Source organism: Orcinus orca, chromosome 1 (assembly GCF_937001465.1).
Source record: "Orcinus orca chromosome 1, mOrcOrc1.1, whole genome shotgun sequence".
Classification (NCBI taxonomy): domain Eukaryota; kingdom Metazoa; phylum Chordata; class Mammalia; order Artiodactyla; family Delphinidae; genus Orcinus; species Orcinus orca.
Genome location: NC_064559.1, coordinates 110066263 through 110086998, shown reverse-complemented (window position 1 = coordinate 110086998; position 20736 = coordinate 110066263). Strand labels below are relative to the sequence as shown.

At 45.3% G+C, this 20736-nt stretch overlaps 1 protein-coding gene across 1 annotated transcript in view; it reads right to left on the bottom strand.

Moving 5' to 3' along the window:
- Positions 1-307: 307 nt before the first annotated feature.
- Positions 308-20736, bottom strand: part of CD58 (CD58 molecule) — a gene marked incomplete at its 5' end in the record, with an annotated part of 49053 nt that continues 28624 nt past the window's right edge. Inside the window, 4 exons of the mRNA XM_033431271.2 lie at positions 308-5475; positions 10477-10517; positions 13291-13362; positions 18941-19210. Coding sequence (XP_033287162.1) covers positions 10498-10517; positions 13291-13362; positions 18941-19210 — 362 coding nt within the window. The remainder of the gene's footprint in view (positions 5476-10476; positions 10518-13290; positions 13363-18940; positions 19211-20736) is intronic.

Sequence of the window (20736 nt, the reverse complement as noted above, 5' to 3'; positions counted from 1 at the left end):
GAAACTGCTGAAGAACAGGATCTAAGAATATTTACTGGTGAAAGATAGGTGTTCAAATATGACCTATCTTCTATCGTTGCCTTAAATAATTAAATGCTAGCTACTTATAAATTCAGTGGGAAACTCATTCTACGCAGATATAGGTAGGTTTCTGTCACCCAAATGCAAATCTAATTAGGTTTGAAATCCTAAAAGTAGAACATTAAGCTAAATGATAACTCTCCCAATATTTTTTCAGTTTTTTTTTTTTTTTAATGGCACCTCATGGGAGCCTGGACACAATGTCCAACTTGAGAATCACCTCTAATTTTCTTTTTTTCTTTAATTAATTAATTTACTTATTTATTTTTGGCTGCGTTGGGTCTTCGTTGCTGCACGCGGGCTTTCTCTAGTTGCGGTGAGCAGGGGCTACTCTTCGTTGTGGTGAGCGGGCTTCTCATTGCGGTGGCTTCTCTTGTTGTGGAGCACAGGCTCCATGCATGTGGGCTTCAGTAGTCGTGGCATGCCGGCTCAGTAGTTGTGGCTCACGGGCTCTAGAGCATAGGCTCAGTAGTTGTGGTGCATGGGCTTAGTTGCTCCGTGGCATGAAAAATGTTTGTTTGTTTTAATTTTAATTTTTAGCTGAGTTGGGTCTTTGTTGCTGTGCTGCGCACGGGCTTTCTCTAGTTGCGGCGAGCGGGGTCTACTCTTCGTTGCGGTGCACCAGCACCAGGGAAGCCCAAAAAATGTTTTTTAATATTATACGAACACACCATAGAGTATATTCTCTCATAAACACTATGTGGGTCAAGAAATAACAATGTCAACTCCCCTGAAGCCCTCATGACCCTTCACAGTCAGTATGCCCTCCTCCCCCATCATTTAGAGTATGAATGACCTTTTCTTTACCATATATCACCACACAGTATAGTCTGCATCACTAAAGACCTTCATTACTTTTTATACTGAATATTATTCCATTGTATGGATAGACCACATTTTATTGATCTGTTCATCAGTGGATGTATATTTGGATTATTTCCATTATTTGCCTATTGTCAATAATGATCTATGAACATCCGTGTACAAGTTTTTCTGTGGACATATGTGTATATTTTTCTTGGGTATATACCAAAGGGTGGAATTGCTGGGTCATGTGGTTATACTTCCTTCATTCTTTGCATGCACTTCCACTTTAGGATATGGTATACTCCTCACAAGCGCTCACAGGTCTGCTTGCCCTGTCATGCTATGAGCTTCCTTCGAATACCCCATGGAAACTAGCACCAAGAAAGCACTAAACAAAAGTGTGTGGGGTCTTCCACTGCTTCAGATGATGCTTACAGAGTAAGACGAGGCCTGGGAACTGACCTTCGGATCTTACAATGAGGGGGTCATCGGTAAGCTTGGCAAATAGTGGGGGTGAAAGGCTGATTGAAGTGTGTTCAAGAAAGAATGGGGGGGACTTCCCCGGTGGTCCAATGCAGGGGACGCGGGGTTCAATCCCTGGTCGGGGAACTAAGATCCCACATGCCGTGGGGCAACTAAGCCCGCCCGCCTCAACTACTGAGCTCGCGCACCTCACCGAGAGAGGCTGTGTGCCGCACGCTACAGAGCCCACGTGCCCTCGAGCCCGCGCCACAACTAGAGAAGAGGAAACCTGCACACCACAACTAGAGAGAAGGCTGCGCGCCCCAATGAAAGATCCCGCATGCCTCAACGAAGATCCCGCGTGCCGCAACTAGGACCCGATGCAGCCAAAACTAAAAATAAAGTCAATAAATAATAAACAAATCTTAAAAAAAAAAGAAAGAATGGGGAGAGAGGAGTCAGAAAAATGAAGTACAGATCATTCTTTTGAGGAACTTTTCATAAAAGAGAGCAGAAAAATGAGACAAGAGCTGCACGGGGAAGTGTAGTCAAGAGCATTTTGGTTTTTTGACGATATGAGAAATGACAGTATGTTTGTATGATGCCGTTGAAAAGTAAAAGCTGGTGATGTGGAGACAGGTGGACAAAGACAAGAGTCATGTCCCTACGCAGATGAGGGGAGATGGTGTCCTGTGCATAAGCAGTGTGAGTGATTCGTCCCCTAAAATTCATGTTGAAACCCTCACCCCTACTGCGGCTGTATTTGGAGATAAGGCCTTCGAGGAGGTGATAAATGTTAAATGAGGTCATAAGGGGAGGTCCCCAATCCGGTAGATTGGTGCCCTTCTAAGAGGAAGAGACACCAGAGCTCTTCTCCCTGCCATGTGAGGACACAGCCAGACAAGAAGGGTTCTCACCAGGAACCACACCGGCCGGCACCTGATGTGGGACTTCCCAGCCTCTAGAACTGAGACAAATACATTTCTGTGTTTTAAGCCAGTCTATGGTATTTTGTTATGGCAACCCGAGCACACTAAGACAAGTGGAAAGATTGGTTTTAGGAGCAAGGAGATTTCATCTACGGTAACAAGAGGCAAAGCCCGTGGGTGCCGATGCAGCTGGGTGAGGAGATGTGTGGTGGGAAGGTGGGAGCTAGGTGGGAGAAGGGTTCTCCTCAGTGCTTTTGTTTTCAGTGATATGGGAAGCAAGGTGAGCAGTTGAGAGTTGTTAGTATTGCAGGTCTAAGAAGAGCAATGAGGAGGCAGTGAACGGACCAGGGCAATGCAGTGAGGACATCTGGGAAACACTGTGAGTCCCTTTGAGGTCTGCGGTCATTGAAATCAAACTTGTCAGCTGGGTGGTGTGTTTTTCTCCAGGATGTTCAGCAGTTTGGATGCAGGGAGGGAACTAGTAGATGCAACTATAACCACAGTTGGGGTTTGGCCAAGTGAAGGGGTAAAGAGTGAGGGTTAGAGGAGTGATGACACTGACGCACGCTGAAGACCCCAAACAGTGAGGAGAATGAGGACCCCGAGCAGCTGAGGGCCAGGGAAGAGGCAGGATGGCTGGCTTGCAGGTCCTGGTGGGGTTGCAGGAGTTTGGGATTCGGGGCCCTCAAGGGTGTGGTGTGGAAGATAACAAGCAGAGAGGGCACACTTGTAGCTGAGATGGTGAGAGACTGCGGGCTTTACTGATAAAAAGGTCAGGAGCAGGGCCAGGGCAGTGCTGGGAAAGGAAGAGCCCTGGGGGAGACCATGATTCGCAGATTTTGAAAACGCTCAGATTCTGAAAGGAGCAGTGTTAAGGGAGAGTGGTTTCCACCTGGTACTAAACATCTTTATGCCACGAGGAATAAAAAGGATAACTCAGAAAAGGGCTATCAGGTGGTGGTGATCTGCTGGTGTGAGCATCAAAGCCGGGCAAGGAGCAATGGTCTGAAAGCAGGAACGAGCTGGGAGGATGCCCCCTCCCTCTGGGACCAGCATACAAGGCGCACAGGAGAGGAGAGCTTCCACTTGAGAGGGTTGCGGGAAGCAGCAACCTAGGGGAGAGCCAGGGTTCCTGACAACAGAAAGGGGACATGAACATTCGTTGAAGAGGATACTAGGAATTTTACTGTTGACTGATGGGGTCAGAAAGGGCCAGAGAGAGCGTATGGGGACCAAAGTACGGAAGACACATTTCGTTAAGACAGCTAAGCCACCTGGAGGCCAAGGCGGGGGCTCTTCTCTGGGGTGCGCAGGGCTTCCAGGCCTCGGTCTCCCTCTTACTGACGCTGTGGGGAGCTGGATGCCACTGTGTCCCGGGGCCCCTTTGCAAACACCCACCTTGGAGGGAAGAAACATCTCTTTCAGGCTGAAGACTCTCATGTGACAGGAACTGCAGGGAGAGTGCGGGCTCAGGAGCGAAGGCCTTTGCACGGTGACTCCGGGGATCTCGGGTTTCTATGATGGCTGCCCAGCGGAGAGCTGGGGCAATTCACCTCTTTATCCAGGAGAAGCTGCTGTTCTGCATGCGTACAGCAGCGGTCCCCAACCTTTTTGGCACCGGGGACTGGCTTCCTGGAAGACAATTTTTCTACGGACCGGTGGTGCGGGCAGTGGGTTGGCAGGGCGTACGGTTCAGGCGGTAATGAGAGCGATGGGGAGCGGCAGGTGAAGCTTTGCTCACCACTCACCTCCTGCTGGGCGGCCCCATTCCTAAGAGGCCGAGGACCGCTCCCGGCCCGAGGCCCAGGGGTCGGGGACCCCTGGTGTATGTCACTTTACAGTTTGTTTTTTTCGTTCGTTTGTTTGTTTTGGGTGCTGATCAAGATACAGATTTTAACACCCAAAGTATTTTATAACTTTTCCCATTTTTGCCACTTTAAAGTATGAATTCCAAGAATAATTCATTTCTCACTTAAGACTGATTGCAGTTAGGAAAAGAGGAAAAAAATAGATGAAGAATTTTTTCAGGTTAGTATTTTCTATTGAGAGGAGACAGTGCAAGTAAGATTGAAGAAGTTATTTCAAACATATACAATAGTACATATATTGGTTACTTAAAATTTAAACATTTGGGAAGAACATGAAATTGTTATAGCCTCGTAATTTACAAGTAATGCACATTGTACAACAAAAATGTATTTTTTGATGAATGACAAACATACGCTTCTGAAACAAATTCTCTAAATATACAATTAAAATTTTAATTTTCTTTTTTAATTAATTTTTATTGGAGTATAGTTGGTTTAAGAGTTCTCTGTTTACCTGCCAATGTGACAGCTAACATGATAAACTACCGTGCTACTGATCCTGCAATGAACTGTTTTTCCTCTAAAACCAAAGAGTGGATTATAGATTTTAGTAAAAAACCTTCACCTCCTGAGTCATGTGACTATTTTGTTTTACAACTCTAACAAGAAAAAAAGAGCCACTTAGTCACACACACACATATATATATATATACATATACATACTTACATTATTTACAAAGATTTACATTTCTCCAAAAATACAATTTATAATAAACAATTACGGGATAAGACAGTATCTGGTGATACTCAGTGTTGGTGACAGAGTAGAAACTAATGCCTGTTGTTTGTTAGTCCTTGTTTCTTCCATGAAGCATTATTTTTTGTTGTTATAAATTTATTTATTTGTTTTATTTTTGGCTGTGTTGGGTCTTCATTGCTGTGCACGGGCTTTCTCTAGTTGTGGTGAGTGGGGACTACTCTTCGTTGCAATGTGCGGGCTTCTCACTGCAGTGGCTTCTTTTGTTGCTCCAGGTGTGCAGGCTTCAGTAGTTGTGGCACGCAGGCTCAGTAGTTGTGGCTCGCAGGCTCTAGAGCGCCGGCTCAGTAGTTGTGGCGCACAGGCTTAGCTGCTCCGCGGCATGTGGGATCTTCGCGGAACAGGGATCAAACCCATGTGCCCTGCATTGGCAGGTGGATTCTTAACCACTGCGCCACCAGGGAAGTCCTGAAACACTGCTTCTTATAAAGGGTCCATTCAGGTTAGACTTCCAAAGTTTCCTCAAGGATGAGGTAATACTCAAATGGTAAATCAGATGCCTTCTGAAAGTGACTGAAATAATGTAATTAGCACGCGTTTGACTTCATCTTCTGTTACCAAACAACAGGTGCTATAAAAGAAATATCTCATATTAGTATAAAATGCAGTCAGTCTGTGCTGCAGTCTATGAGTCTATAAATTACCCTCCGATTCTAATGCGGGTAGCCCTTTTGTAATAAACCCATCAAAAGCAAGGGTTCTAGGGAGCAGAGATGGAGGGAGATTGGTCTTGGGCTCTCATGAGATGGTAGCTGGAGATCCACCAGAAGTTCTACTCTCAGTGCACAGCACTAATTCACAGTCCCATCTTCTCAAACCAACTCAGTCTTTGAGTATAAATGAAATCTCCAAACAACAGAGCTGGGCCCTTAAGACCCATATGTAAACTGTCACCCCTTCTAACAGTCATCTCCTTCTTTGCCACATGAATCCCCGGGTGTGGTTTTCTTCTTTCAGTTTCTCTTTCTGATTATTCATCTCTGTGGTGATGACAGAGCACCCTTGGGTAACTCAGAGGAAATCAGCCCAAACACCCAGCTCCAGCCTTGACCAAGTCCCTGCGAACTGAGATTCCATTCCATGGCGTTTTTTGTCTTCCCCACGGTCTATATTTCCATAGGCCAGATCAGACCACAGCTCCCAAAATATCTGCATTCCTTTGGTAACAGGAATTCATAAAAATTTAGTGCTGGAGTCACGGGTTAGATAAAGGGCATAGGAGTTTTCCTTACGAAGAATCCTGTAGGACTTGAAAATGGGTGCTGTGGATTTCTGAGGGGGATAAAGTGGGCAGCAGCTCTCCACCTAGCCCTGGCAGCACAGGCTCTTCCGCAGGGACTTTCTCACCCTCTCCCACAGCCAGGTGCGTCCATTGCCAAAGAATCAGGCCTGCATCTCCAGTTCTCCTTCAGACTGAGGTAGCACCTGCAAGTCTTTCTTCCCAGAGAACTGGGGGACTCGGCTCCCTTTTTAATTTGGTTGGCTCTGTTTTCCAGACATTTACCAAAAGTGAAGAATACCAGCACTGTCTTGGTGAGAAGTGTAATATCACACCCAACTTCCCTCAGATATCTGATATTTACTTGGTTGCCCTCAGATATATATATTTTTTTGTGGTACGCGGGCCTCTCACTGTTGCGGCCTCTACCATGGCGGAGCGCAGGCTCAGCGGCCATGGCTCACGGGCCCAGCCGCTCTGCGGCATGTGGGATCTTCCCGGACCGGGGCACGAACCCGTGTCCCCTGCATCGGCAGGCGGACTCTCAACCACTGCGCCACCAGGAAAGCCCCCCTCAGATATTTTTAATTGGGGTTAGCTCTTCCTGACACTGGTCTCACGGAGATGTGACAAGTTCACATTTCTTCCTGGTTGTGCTTGCCCCTCCCCAGCTCCTCTCCCAAGCCCTGCCTCTCCATCATATCTGTAACCCTTTAATAACTGAGTTGAGGGAACTCCTCCCTGCAGCCACAGTGGGCTCTTTAAATCTAAAGAGTATTATTAAATAGGGTAGGAAACACACAAAGTACAAAATCTGAATAGCAAACAAAAATACGCCAAGGCAAGTAAGCTCCTCTCCCACACCCAACCCCATCCTACCTAGGTTTCTCCCTGGGATGTTACCTTAAGAAGTCAGGTTTACTTTCCTAGCTCATCATTCCAAAGCAATGTTTTTCACGCAAAACTCTCCTGCTCCAGAACCTACAATGACCCCCTACTCCCATATCACTTGATTTTAACGCCCTTGACTTCCAAAATTTTTCTTGCAAATATTGTCTCTTTTGCCATTTCTTCAACTTGATGCTAAGCAGGTTGACGTCTTTATCAAATAACCACGACAGGTTGCGTTCCCCTCCGTGTCTCTGCTGATTCTCCCAGCTGGAATGCCTTTTCCACTCTGCTCTTGCTTTGAAGATCTAGCTCACATCGTACTCCTTTCAAAATCTTCATGATTATTCTGGCCTCTTCACCTCCCCCTTGTTGGTTGCCCAGCCCTGACCATCCATTCCAGCCCATCACCATGTGCTTCTTGCCTAAGTCTTTCTGTTTCTTACACACTCATCCATTCTCCCCAATGTGACCATAAGCTCCTCAGGGTAGGACCTTTAATATATGCTTTCTCTGAATCCCACACAATGTCTAGCCTCACTGGGTACACTGATCTCAAGCCATGGGCTAACACAGTGCCTGACATCTAGTAATCTCCGTAAGTTATTTGCTGAATGAATAAAGGAGCAAGGGAAAGGAGTGAGTTCTGGGATACCCCATCACCTTTCTCAGTGGCCCGGGATGACAGCGCTCCCATGAACAACATTCCCCGTCACTGTCTGTGATGGCCATGCCTCCACTGCTACCAAGTGGATCTCAGCAGAGGCACTCCTCCGATCTCACCGTCACCTGCCCTCACACACATTACTTCAAATCCGAAACGCCCCACCTCTGACCATAACCCCCAGGTCTTCTACCTCTCCCCACACTGCTAGCACACCTGCCCCTCACCTCATCCATGGCTACCTGACTCCTCTCCAACCCCTCTCCATGGGGCCTCCTGGACCATCAACCCCTCGCAGACTCACTACCGCTGCCCACTTTGCACCCTGAAGCTGGCTGAGCTGTCCCCTAGAACCCCTTGCCCCAGGCCTTCTGCTGCAACTGACTTCCCGGGTGACCTGGTCACTGTCCTGGCTGGCAGCTGGGGAGAAAGGAAGCCTCCCAAGCCCACCCATTGGTCTGACTGCCCCCAGACCCTCACTGCTGTGCTGCGATCCCTCCACTCCAACCACTCACCCAGGGGCTTTCATGAAAGTCAGCAACTCGTTCAACCAAGCGAAAGGTCTCGACCGCTGCCTCCCGCTTTGCCTCCTTGCAGCTCTAGCACGTCGCCTCCCCCTCGGACCCCTAACAGGGAGCCGCCTGGGTCTCCTCCTGGCTCCTCTGCCTCGCCCACCACTCGAAGGCCTTCAGCTTCTCTTTCTTGGTGACCTCAAATGCTCAGGGAATCCATCACTGTTCTGACGAAGATGCTCCCCAACCTGTAACCCCAGCCCCTAAAGCCACTTCTCCAATATGCTGGACGCCCCTATCCACGTGATGTGCCCGCACCCCAGACTCAGCCTGTCAGAGCACAAGTTCACCTTCCCAAACAGGGGCCCCGCCTGAGTCCTCCGCTGTGCCTGCCATGCTGCCAAGGGTCAGAATTCCTGTCCCTTTTGGCTTCTTTCTTTCAAAAAAACTAATTAATTAATCAATTAATTAATTAATTTTTATTTTTGGCTGTGTTGGGTCTTCGTTGCTGTGCGTGGGCTTTCTCTAGTTGTGGCGAGCGGGGGCTGCTCTTCATTGTGGTGCGTGGGCTTCTCATTGTGGTGGCTTCTGTTGGTGCAGAGCACAGGCTCTAGGCACGCGGGCTTCAGTAGTTGTGGCTCATAGGCTTACTCACTCCACGGCACGTGGGATCTGCCCGGGCCAGGGCTCGAACCCGTGTCCCCTGCAGTGGCAGGTGGATTCTTAACCACTGCTCTGCCAGGGAAGCCCCTTGGCTCCTTTCTTGAAGAATAATCATAACCATAATAGCTAACATTTACTGAGCACCATTATGAGCCCGTCACTCTTCTAAGTATTTTGCTTACAATAACTTGTTTGTACATATTATTTCTCTGCTATTATTACCTACACTATCGTTGTGATTTCTATACTATTGTTATGCCCATTGTCCACAGAAGAAAACTGAGGTGGCAAAGAGTTTAATTGACTTGTCCGAGGGCTGTGAGAGACAGAGCTGCCATTTAACCCCAGGGAGTCTGGCACCAGACTACACTCTCCGCTGAGACTTTGTTCATACGATATCCGTACTTTCTCTGAAACCTAGCCCTCCTTCATTTCTGCCATGACCACCCCGATTCAACCTCTCCTCTGCTTGGCTGGATTATTTCATTTATCCACCAACCAGTGTCCCCATCTCTAGCCTCTTGTCTATTAATTCACCCTATGCTTTACCAGCAGAGAGATCTTTCCAAAGCATAGCTCTGCTCAAAAATCCTCAGTGGGGACTTCCCTGGTGGCACAGTGGTTAAGAATCCATCCACCTGCCAATGCAGGGGACACGGGTTCGATCCCTGGTTGGGGAAGATCCCACATGCCGCGGAGCAACTGAGCCCATGAGCCGCAACTACTGAGCCTGCGCTCTACAGCCCGTGCTCCGCAACGAGAGAAGCCACCGCAAAGAGAAGCCCCCGCTTGCCGCAACCAGAGAAAGCCCACACGCAGCAACGGAGACCCAACACAGCCAAAAATAAATAAAATCAATCAATCAATCCTCAGTGGTTTCCCAGAAAAAAATCACCCAACCTCTTGGCAACTCTCTCTCAATATCTTGGCCTGCCTCAACCTCTATCCCACCAACATACGCTGCCCCCAAAAGGGATGACTTGCCACCCCCTACCCTGCCTTTTACAGCCCTGGGCCTTTACTCTTCCCTTCATCCCTCAAAGCCCGGCTCGTGGGCCCCTGCCTCCTGACCACGGGGACTCTGCCAGGACGGGGCCTTCTGGAGCCTCCTTACGGCAACTGACTTCACCCACCGCCACCGTTCATTGTGTTTGGATCCTATCTTTTGTTCACGATACGGGCCCAGCTCTGACCCTGGCTCCTGAAGTGAACCCTATCCTTGGCTCAATTTTCCTGGGATGGGAGAAGGAGGGAGCAGATTGTGGTGGGTAACAGGATAACTCTTGGAGTCTGAAGACCTAGATTTGAATCCCAGCTCTACATTTATGAGCGATGGGACCTGACTTCTCCGAGTCTTACGTTTGCTGTCTCTAAACAAGCTGTAAAGATACCCCCTTGCAAAGCTCACTGAGAGGGTTCAATGAGATGTTACATGGGAAGTCGCCATTTGGTGCTTAATGAACTGTGGTGAGTATATCTGCTGATGTAACTTATTACTGTTCAAGGCAACTAACTGACAGATAAGTAGAATCTGGCTCCCCAAGGAACAGGCCCTCTACATCAGGCTGTTCTGCTTCTAGTGCACGATATACAATGCACCCACTGAGCAGTCTACAGGACACTTACCTAGTTCTCCGTGTTTATCTGCTATGGGCGTCCCAGAAAACCTACAAATGAAGACATTTGCATCTCAGTTAAAGAGCTGAAAAGAAAAGCTGGAATCTGGAGTTGCTGGCTAGAGGCCTGAACTGGGAAAATTCTAAAGCAGAGCCCTGTCGAGCTGGTATTTCCTACTCTCCTAAATGCTTGCATCAAATTGGCCATAGAGTTGGGCCAAAGAGTTGTTCGAAAACTGGTCATCAGATGATAGAAAAACAAAAATTGTTGACGAGCGTTTTCTTCTATAGCAGCTTGTGCATAAAGCTGAAGATGGAGGGCCCAGCGCTGCCTGATAGGGATATAATGTGAGCCACGTAAGTAATTTAAAATGCTTAGTAGCCACATTACACAGTAAAAAGAAATGGATGGGGACTTCCCTGGCGGCCCAGCGGTTAAGACTCTGTGCTTCCACTGCAGGCGGCACGGGTTCAATCCCTGGTCGGGGAACTAAGATCCCGCATGCCACGCAGCACAGCCAAAACATTAATAAAATAAAATAAAGTAAAATAAATAAAATAAAATAAAAATAGTAGTAGAGCAATTATATTTTAAAAAAAGAAATGGATGAAATTAATTTTCATGATACATTTTACTGACTAGCCCAACAAATCAAAGATACTATTTTAACGTGTAATCAATATAAACATTATTAATGAGATACTTTACATTCCTTTTTTAATAAGAAGTCTTACAAACCCGGTGTCTATTTTATACTGATGGCACATCTCAATTTGGACTCTCCTGTTTCAAGGGTTCAACAGCCACATGTGGCTCGTGGCTACCATTTTGGACAGCACCGGTTTGGACGTTAAGATACGGTCCCACGTGTATGCATCAGTTTCCTCCCCATCGAAGGCATCAGCTAGCCTGGAGCCATGCTAATGGTCCAGAAGCCAAGTCCACAGGCTTGACTGAGCTTGTAAAAGTGTCAACTACAACTAGCCGATGGAGCTGTTTACATTCAACTCTCTCCCCTTCTGAAGGCTCCATGTCAAATGCCTCACTTTCCCAATTAATGGCTTTAGGGTTGAGATGCTTGCTGAAGTAATTATTTCTTAGAACAATTTGTTTTTCCAGGTTATATGGTGCTACCAGTAGTGATCACTGGTGTAAGTTTCCCTCCACTGAATAAACTTTTTTTTTTTTTTTTGCGGTACACGGACGCGGGCCTCTCACTGTTGTGGCCTCTCCCGTTGTGGAGCACAGGCTCTGGACGCGCAGGCTCAGCAGCCATGGCTCACGGGCCCAGCCGCTCCGCGGCATGTGGGATCTTCCCGGACCGGGGCACAAACCCGTGTCCCCTGCATCGGCAGGCGGACTCTCAACCACTGCGCCACCAGGGAAGCCCAAACTTTTTTTTTTTTTAATAAGTTAAATCAGACAGAAAAGTCTTCAGTGCTACTTTTCTCTGGTTCAGGAGTTCTGGTGGTAGACACCCGCCCTCCCTCCCAAGAAAAACACATGAGTGGAAAATTATTTTGGTTTCTGGGGACCAATCTGTTAAGGAGATGATTAACTATAATATCGCTATTTGGGGATTAAAAATAACTTTTTAAAAAGAACACCTGAGCTCCCCAAATGTTTTACGTATTGGTAATGATGGCTTAAAACTTTCTTCAGCTGATTTTTTTATAACTTGTTTGGAGGAGATTCAGTTGATGGTAATCTATAACTTAGGGATCTTCGTGGTATTTGAAACCTATAATATAGAAATGGAACCTTCGGGAAATCATATTCTAGTGCCAATACCCCAAAAAAGTCTAGGTCAGCACTGACCAACAGAACTTTCTGCAATGATGGAATTGTTCTCTATTTGGTCTCACATGGTAGCCACTAGCCATCTGTGGCTACTGAGCCCTTGAAATGTGGCTAGTATGACTGAGAAACTAAATTTTAAATTTTATTTAATCTTCATTAATTAAAATTTATATTTAGATCACTGTACGTGGCTAGTACCCACTGTATTGAACAGTGCAGGTCTAGGGAAACTTAAATCTAGTCTGTGAACTTGATTCAAGACATGACTGTGAAATGACATGGACCCCGGATGCCATCACCTTGCAGAAAGCTTCCTCTTCAACATTCCCTGTGAGAGTGACAAATCAGTCTCGGAAATTTCCTTTTGGTGAAGGCTGATATGGAAACTGATGGGGCTTCAAGAACCTCTACTCTGAAATTTACAGCCTAGTCAACATCCTCTGGGACTTGAGGAGGGGTTTCTTGACACCAGGAAAGAACAGGCTGGGATGAGGTTACCAGTTCTCCAGGGCATATGGGTTCCTTTCTGGAGACTGAGGAAGGCTCAGGAAGGCAACACACGTAATACCAGGTCATTTTACCCACTCCATGTCACCTGACTCAACAAATGCTCCTTCCTACCTGGGACCTCCTTCTGGGCTATAAGTCATGAAAATTATGGCAGCCAAGAGTAAGAGGTTTTTTTGCAAAATCTGGCTTGAGACCAGAAGTATAACTATATGTTGAGGTGGGCCACAGATATGAGGCTGTGGAACAGTCCTAAGTATATTCGTCTGTGTTCCCACTCCTGTACAGCTCTCTATGGCCCAAGGATTCATTCCACCTCAAGATAATGCAGAATCTTGGGGAACCCGACACACTCAGCAACCCCAGACAACAAGTACAACAAAAAAGGTTCTGTTTCTTTCGAAACAGCTAAGATTTCAAACTTTGTTTTCATCTTCAAATTAATCATTTTCTGGCCTTTGAAAAACCCATTCCAGTTTGAAAACATATTATTTTTAAAAAAGAAAGTATACGTACATTTTAAAAACAGCAAACCACCTATTAGTGCTGGCAGTATGGTGAAAAGCACAAACCTGTGCCTTGTATTGTCTGAAAAAAAAAAGAAAGAAAGAAATACAATTAGCTGGAACTGACCAAAACAGAGATACAGTTGATCCTCTTTATTTGTAGATTCCGTATTTGCAATTTATCTACTTGCTAAAATTTATTTGTACTCCCCAAACCAATACCTGCAGCGCTTTCACGGTCACGCGCTGACATGGGCCACAGAATGGTGAAACCTGTGTTGCCTGATGTACACATTCCCAAGCTGAGGTTCAAGGCAATGCTCTGCCCTTGTGTTTTAGCCCTTGTACTGTAGACATGTGCCCTATTTGTGGTCTATTTAGTGCCATGTGTTTCACATTTTTGTATTTTTTTGTTGTCTAGTTCACTGTCTAAAACGGCCCCCAAGCACAGTGCTGAAATGCTGTCTCGTGTTCCCAAGCATAAGAAGGCTGTGTGTGCCTTACAGAGAAAACACACGTGTTAGATAAGCTTCACTTAGGCATCAGTTGTGGTGCTGTGAATTCACTGTTCATGCAGCAAGCACATATATTAAATAAGGTGTCTTTAAACAGAAGCACACATAAAGCAAGGTTCTGTATTGATTCCTTGCCAAAAATGTTGTGACCGGAGGCTTGCAGGAACCTAAACCTCTATCTCCCCTGGGAGCAATGGTTCACTATGCACTAATTCTGTGTTTACAGTGACAGTAAAACATAACTATCGTGAATAAAGAGAATCGACTGTGTTTCTAAATAAACGTATATGCACAAGGTTGATACACATCTGGCCCAGTGCTGTTTATTAAAAGCAGCAGATAGTCCACTATTCAGCCATCCTGTCCTGCCAGTGGGAGCACAGCTTGGTATCGTGTGCTTGGCAGGGCAATGTGGCAGCCATGCATTGCAAGCCTGAGAAATGTTCATCATACAGCCGCTGACACTGTGCTAAATGATGTGCCTACAGGCTCACCAAATCATTGCGACAACGTTGGATTAGTGCTCTAACCTCTCAGTGCCTCAGTTTCCTCTTGGGGATCACTATAAATGGAACTGATCAATATGCCTCCTAGGGTAATTGTGAGCATTCATTGAGTCAATGCACTTAAGAACAGCTATTAGCTCTTGCCATGAACCTATTGAGTTGATGCTATTGGAATCTCTACTAACGTCCTTTGATCCTGCAATTCCATGTCTAAGATATTAACCTACAGAAACTATCAGTTATGTGCCCCTCTCCTCCCTCCAAAAAAGGCACAAAGATATTTACCACAGTCTTACAATATCAAAAAGCTGAAACAACCGAAGTGTCCACAATAGAAAAGAATGATGTGTGTTCATGAGGTGGACTCTATCCACCTACTAAAACTCTAAGGGCAGAATACTGAGCATATGGCAAAGCAATCACCACATATTGCTAAGCGAGAGGGTGGGGTCACTCACAGCAGGTACAGCCTGGATGACAGAGAGGGGAGAGGAGGAGAGAGGAGGGGAGGGGAGGGGAGGAGAGGGAAGGGGAGAGAGAAAACGAAAGAATGAATGAGAGTATGAACACACACCCTTTCCTCTTAGTAGGAACACAGGTGGGTTAGAGCAAATAGGCAATAATCCATTGGTTTGATTTGAGAGGCCCCTGGCCAGAAACCGCTAGTTGCTCCCCATACCCATTCTCCCCTCTTTAATAAAAGAATTCCGATTTTCAGCTGGGCATACCACCACTCCCCTAAAAGATTAGTTTCTCAGCCTTTCTTGTAGCAAGGTTTAACCATGTGGCAAGTTTTGGGCCGTGAGATGCAAGAAGGGTTGTGTGGTATTTCTCAAAAGTCTCCCTGAAAGGGGTAAGACACACCATCTTCCCCTCCCTGGGTCCCACTGCCTGAGATAGCAGGGAAGGTGCAGGAGCTGGACCACACAACTGCATAAAGTAGCAATGTGCCCAGGGCTGCCTACCTCCAATTATTATTATTTTTTAGTTGAGAAAAGTTCATCATTTATCCTTTTTTAAAAAAATTGGAGTATAGTTGATTTACAATGTTGTGTTAGTTTCAGGTATACAGCACAGTGATATACCTGATATATTTTACCTTTTCTGTAAGATGTTATGGAGAAACCCGAACAAACTTTTTGGCCAACCATATACATATATACACATATATATACACACACACACATATATATATATTCTTTTTCAGATTCTTTTCCATTATAGGTTATTACAAGATATTGAATATAGTTCCCTGTGCTATACAGTAGGTCCTTGTTTATCTATTTTATATATAGTAGTGTGTATCTTTTTTTTTTTTTTTTTTTTTTTGCTGTGCGTGGGCCTCTCACTGCCGTGGCCTCTCCCGTTGCGGAGCACAGGCTCCGGACGCGCAGGCTCAGCGGCCATGGCTCACGGGCCCAGTCGCTCCGCGGCACGTGGGATCCTCCCGGACCGGGGCACGAACCCGTGTCCCCTGCATCGGCAGGTGGACTCTCAACCACTGTGCCACCAGGGAAGCCCAATAGTGTGTATCTTTTAATCCCAAACTCATAATTTATCCCTCCCTCCCCAATGTTTTTTTTTTAGCATGAAAGAAGTAATCTACATTTTTAAGTCACTGATATTTAAAAAAAATTTTTTAAACAGCTGAATCTAACGCTACTTGATACAGTCCCTTCCAAAATCCTTTCTCCCACGGGATGATGCCAGATGCCGTCATCGCTTTGGGACAGCAGAGATTTAGGGGAGATGAAACAACAAAGATACAAGTTCTTAATGACGTTCTTCCTTCTTGACCTGGCCGGTGCACTGACAGCTGCTCGCTCTCTCTTCACTCGGCTTTGGAGATACCAAGTTTTTGGGGTTTTCTGCCTTCCTCCCTAGCGATCCTTTTCAGTCTCCTTTGCTGGATCCTCTGCCCTTAACAGCCCCTACATGCGGGAGTCCTCAGGACTCAGTCTCAGCACCCCTCTCTGACGACTGCTTCCTCCACATGATCTCTTCTAGTCCCAAGGCTTTAAATGCCTCCTGTACTCTGATTATGCCCAAGTCTCCATCTCCAGCCCTAACCACTCACGAGAGACCTAGACTCATAAATCAGAGGACCGTATTTGACGTCTCCATTTGAAATCTAACGGGAATCTCAAACAACATGTCCCAAACCAAACTCTATTTCTTCCACACACCTGCCGTTCCCCTGCTTTCCAGTCCAATAGCAACACAATTCATTCCGTTGCTTGTGCCAGAAATCTAGGGGTCATCTGAGTATTTCTTTTTAGACACCTTTCTTCCACTCAAACCATTAGAAAATCCTGTTTCTATTTTCCAAACGTAGCCTAATCGGAACCACTTCTCCCAACTCTACTAGTCCAAGACACCATCTTCTCTTGCTTAGACCGAGAGTTTCCAAATTAGGCACATAACCCCAGGGAGAACATAAGATGAGCAATGAGGTGCAAAAAAAATTAGAACCTCTATCTGTTTTTACTACTTATGTCATTCTTTAAGCTTTTTAGATTTTGTATATGTTTTAAAATTGTATGAGTTATATTCATTTTGTAGTACATTGTGGTAGAAGCATCTGCTGTTCCCCGATAAGCAATCTCTCCTTTTCACTCTGGGAGGAGAACCCCTGTGTTTTATTTTTATTTTTATTTTTTTTTTGCGGTACACGGGCCTCTCACTGCTGTGGTCTCTCCCATTGCGGAGCACAGGCTCCGGACACGCAGGCTCAGCAGCCATGGCTCAGGGGCCCAGCCACTTCGCGGCATGTGGGATCCTCCCAGACTGGGGCACGAACCCGCGTCCCCTGCATCAGCAGGCGGACTCTCAACCACTGCACCACCAGGGAAGCCCCAACCCCTGTGTTTTAACTGGGCACATGGCCAGCAAAAGATGGCACTTCTCAGCCCCCCTCAGCTAGATGTGGCCATGAACTCAGACTGGCCAAGGGGGTGTGAATGGAAGTGATGCATGCCACACTTGATCTTTAAAGGGGAGGACCAGGCTCCATCCCTCTCCTTCTCCCCTCCCACTTGCTATGGAGCAATTAGAGGTGCGAGCCCCTGTTTGACTCCAGAGAGCACAATTTTTAAGCTATAAGCATTTCAGTATGTATTTCCGAAAGGTAAGGATTCTTTGTAAAACATAACCATGGCATCGTCAGACTTAAAAAATTGTGTTCAACATCATCAAACATGGAATCACTGTTTAAATTGCTCCTGTTTTTTACTCTTTTCTGTTTGAATCAAGACCTAATAAGGTCCATACATTGCAATTAATTAATATGTTTCTTAAATTTCCTTAAACTTTAAGTCCCCCCATCACCTCTCTTTTTACTCCCCTTATAATTTATTTATTGAAGAAACTAGATCTTCAGTCCTACAAAATCTTCCACAGTCTGTACTTTCATTTAACATGGTATGGTTCTCACTAGCCAATTCCTGTGAATCAGTCCAAAAAGATTTTTTTTATTTGATTTATTTTGAGATATATAATATAAAGAGTCAGGATGGTGTCATGGAAAAAAACTCCAGAAATCGGAAGACTTAAATTTCTATTCTATTTCCATTACTTAAGTGACCTAAATAAATATTAAAAAAAAAAGGAAAAAATTTATTCGCAGAATCACCCTACCCCAGCCCAAGGAGACTCACACTTTTTATCTGCCCTAGAATCCTGTTCACACCTCACAATTGTGATATTATCCTGAAATACAGTATTTACTATTTTCATCTCTTATGCTTTAGTGAGCCACTTTCAAATTACTGATCCGTCTGTTTATAAACTGGGGGTATAATGTATAAAACAGATGAGAAGAATTGTAAATTACAAATATACATGATACTTAAGCAACATAAAAAGACCAGAGCTGAGACAGACTGTCATGCTATTAACCGAGCGTTAGCCTAGACAAACGTATTGAATGCACTTTTTTAAAAAAATTAATTAATTAATTAGGCTGTGCCGGGTCTTAGTTACGGCACACAGGATCTTCGTTGCCGCATGTGGGATCTTTTAGTTGGGGCATGAGGGCTCTTAGTTGCGGCATGCGGGCTCTTAGTTGTAGCACGTACGTGGGATCTAGTTCCCTGACCAAGGATCGAAGCTGGGGCCCCTGCATTGGGAGCTTGGTGTCTTAACCACTGGACCACCAGGGAAGTCTCTGAAGGCACCTTCCTGTTGCACGTGTGCAACCTTGAAGAACACAATGTTAATGAAGAATATTAGGAAGCAGTATTGTGAATAATTAAGAGCATGGGTTCTGAAGCCAGATGGCCTGATTTCAAAACCAGGCTCTACCACTTACTGGCTATTGACCTTGGACAAGCAACTTAAACTCCCAACTATGTCTTGGTTTCTCCTCATGAAATAAGGATAATTACTAGATTGCGTGGGGATGGAATTAATTAACATATGTATTAGAATGGTACTTGACACAGAAAGTACTAAAAAGTATTAGCTTTATATCTGTAATAGAGTGTCTGTGAAAACTGTAACTCAATTTAAGTTTCAAATTTATGAAATGTATGTTAGTTACTGCATCTGTGGTATGAAATTCATGAACCACTACTTGTATGTAGGTCCATGAACCCCACTTGTATATAGGATCTCTACCATGACACACGTAGTCACTTACCACTTGGGACACAGGTTGACAAAATGATTGATGTTGTCCTTCTGAATAATGGATTGCTAATGATACACTGAATTTCCTGTGATAGATCACCTTCCTTCGTAACATACGCTTCAGATGGTTTTGAGCCACTCTGACACTGTATTGTTGAAGGACAGTCCCAGGAGTACTGTATGAGTTCTAGATGGGTGTTGTAATCTTCCAGGATCACGCACTGGAGTGTAATGTTCCCATCAATCAATGTGCAAGATAGTGTTGGTGATGGAAGAGACTCTGGGGAAAAAAAAAAAAAGTAATGTTTAGTACAGAAAAGAGTAATATTTAGACTCCTCATCTGCAAATTCAGAAAGAGCTTCCAGGGACTTCCCTGGTGGCACAGTGGTTAAGAATCTACCTGCCAATGCAGGGGACACGGGTTCAATCCCTGGTCCGGGAAGATCCCACATGCCACGGAGCAACTGAGCCCGTGTGCCACAACTACTGAAGCCCACACCCTAGAGCCTGTGGTCTACAATAAGCGAAGCCACTGCAATGAGAAGCCCGTGCACCACAATGAAGACTAGACCCCACTTGCTACAACTAGAGAAAGCCCGTGCGCAGCAACAAAGATGCAACACAGCCAAAAATTAAAAAAAAAAAAAAGAAAAGAAAGAGCTCCCAACTTCCTTATGAGCTTGAAAAGACGAGCAGTCCACCCCCTTGAGCACCAAGGGGAGAGAATTCTCTCTTCTTCTGGGTCAGATCTATCTGCTCAAATTCAGCATAGATACAGGCCCCAAATGCCTTATCCTCAATTCTGAAATCCAAAGAGTTCCGAAAGCCAAAAGATTTTTCACAAATATTTATTACCATGTTTTACTAAAAATATTTGCATGCTTGAGTGAGCGGCTCTCCGTAACTAAGTGAAGTGCTTCTTAACACACACAGAGGAGATAGTTTATATCTATTGCCTTTCTAAAATCTGAAGAAGGCTGAATTCCAAAGCACACCTGACTCAAAGGATTTTGCAAAAGGTTCTGAGGAGCTGTACTGTGGGCTGGCCCCGCTCTGAGGTAGAGGAGGGCACGGCACTTGTCACAGCCCTGTCGGTCTAGAGGCCTCACCCCCAGGTTTATTCTGGAAGCACCTCCTGCTGGCTAAGGCAGCTGGAGTTGCAAGGATGGATAAGACAAAAGTCATGACACGCCATGATCACCCTCTAAATTTAACCTCAAAGCAATCGGCTCACCCCATTAGTCAGTGGTTTATTAATTCATATACCTTCTTGCATCTCTCCTTTCCACCGAAAACTAATCACAAGAGATTTGAGAAACATGTAAAAATATATGGAATATACAAAAATTGGTCACGGTAGCATTTGGATAATAAAATTTCAATACCTTGCAAACATCTACTAAAAAGCGAATTAAAGTTCATCAAGATGATGCGATACTATGCTGTCATTTAAAATATTTTCTAAGACAAAGGAACACAAGCCCCACTTGATAATCTAAAAAATAAATATGTTCAACTCATCTTGCCTCCCTCTTCTCCTCCTGACTTCTTTCTGGCTCAGTTAAATAACACACCCAGCCTGTCTTGTTAGACCTGAGTCACACACGACTTCGCTTTCTGCTTGGCGTTTCCTCAAGTTTTAGGTTTAATCTAGCTCACATAATTCATTACACACTGCCTTCAAGTTGTGTTCTTTAGTTAAAAGAACTCTAAGACATACACACACACAAGTGTGTATTCACTGCAGACTACCTGCTATCAGTAAGCAGGGTGACGAGTGGTGAGTCGTGGCAGAGGCAGGCACC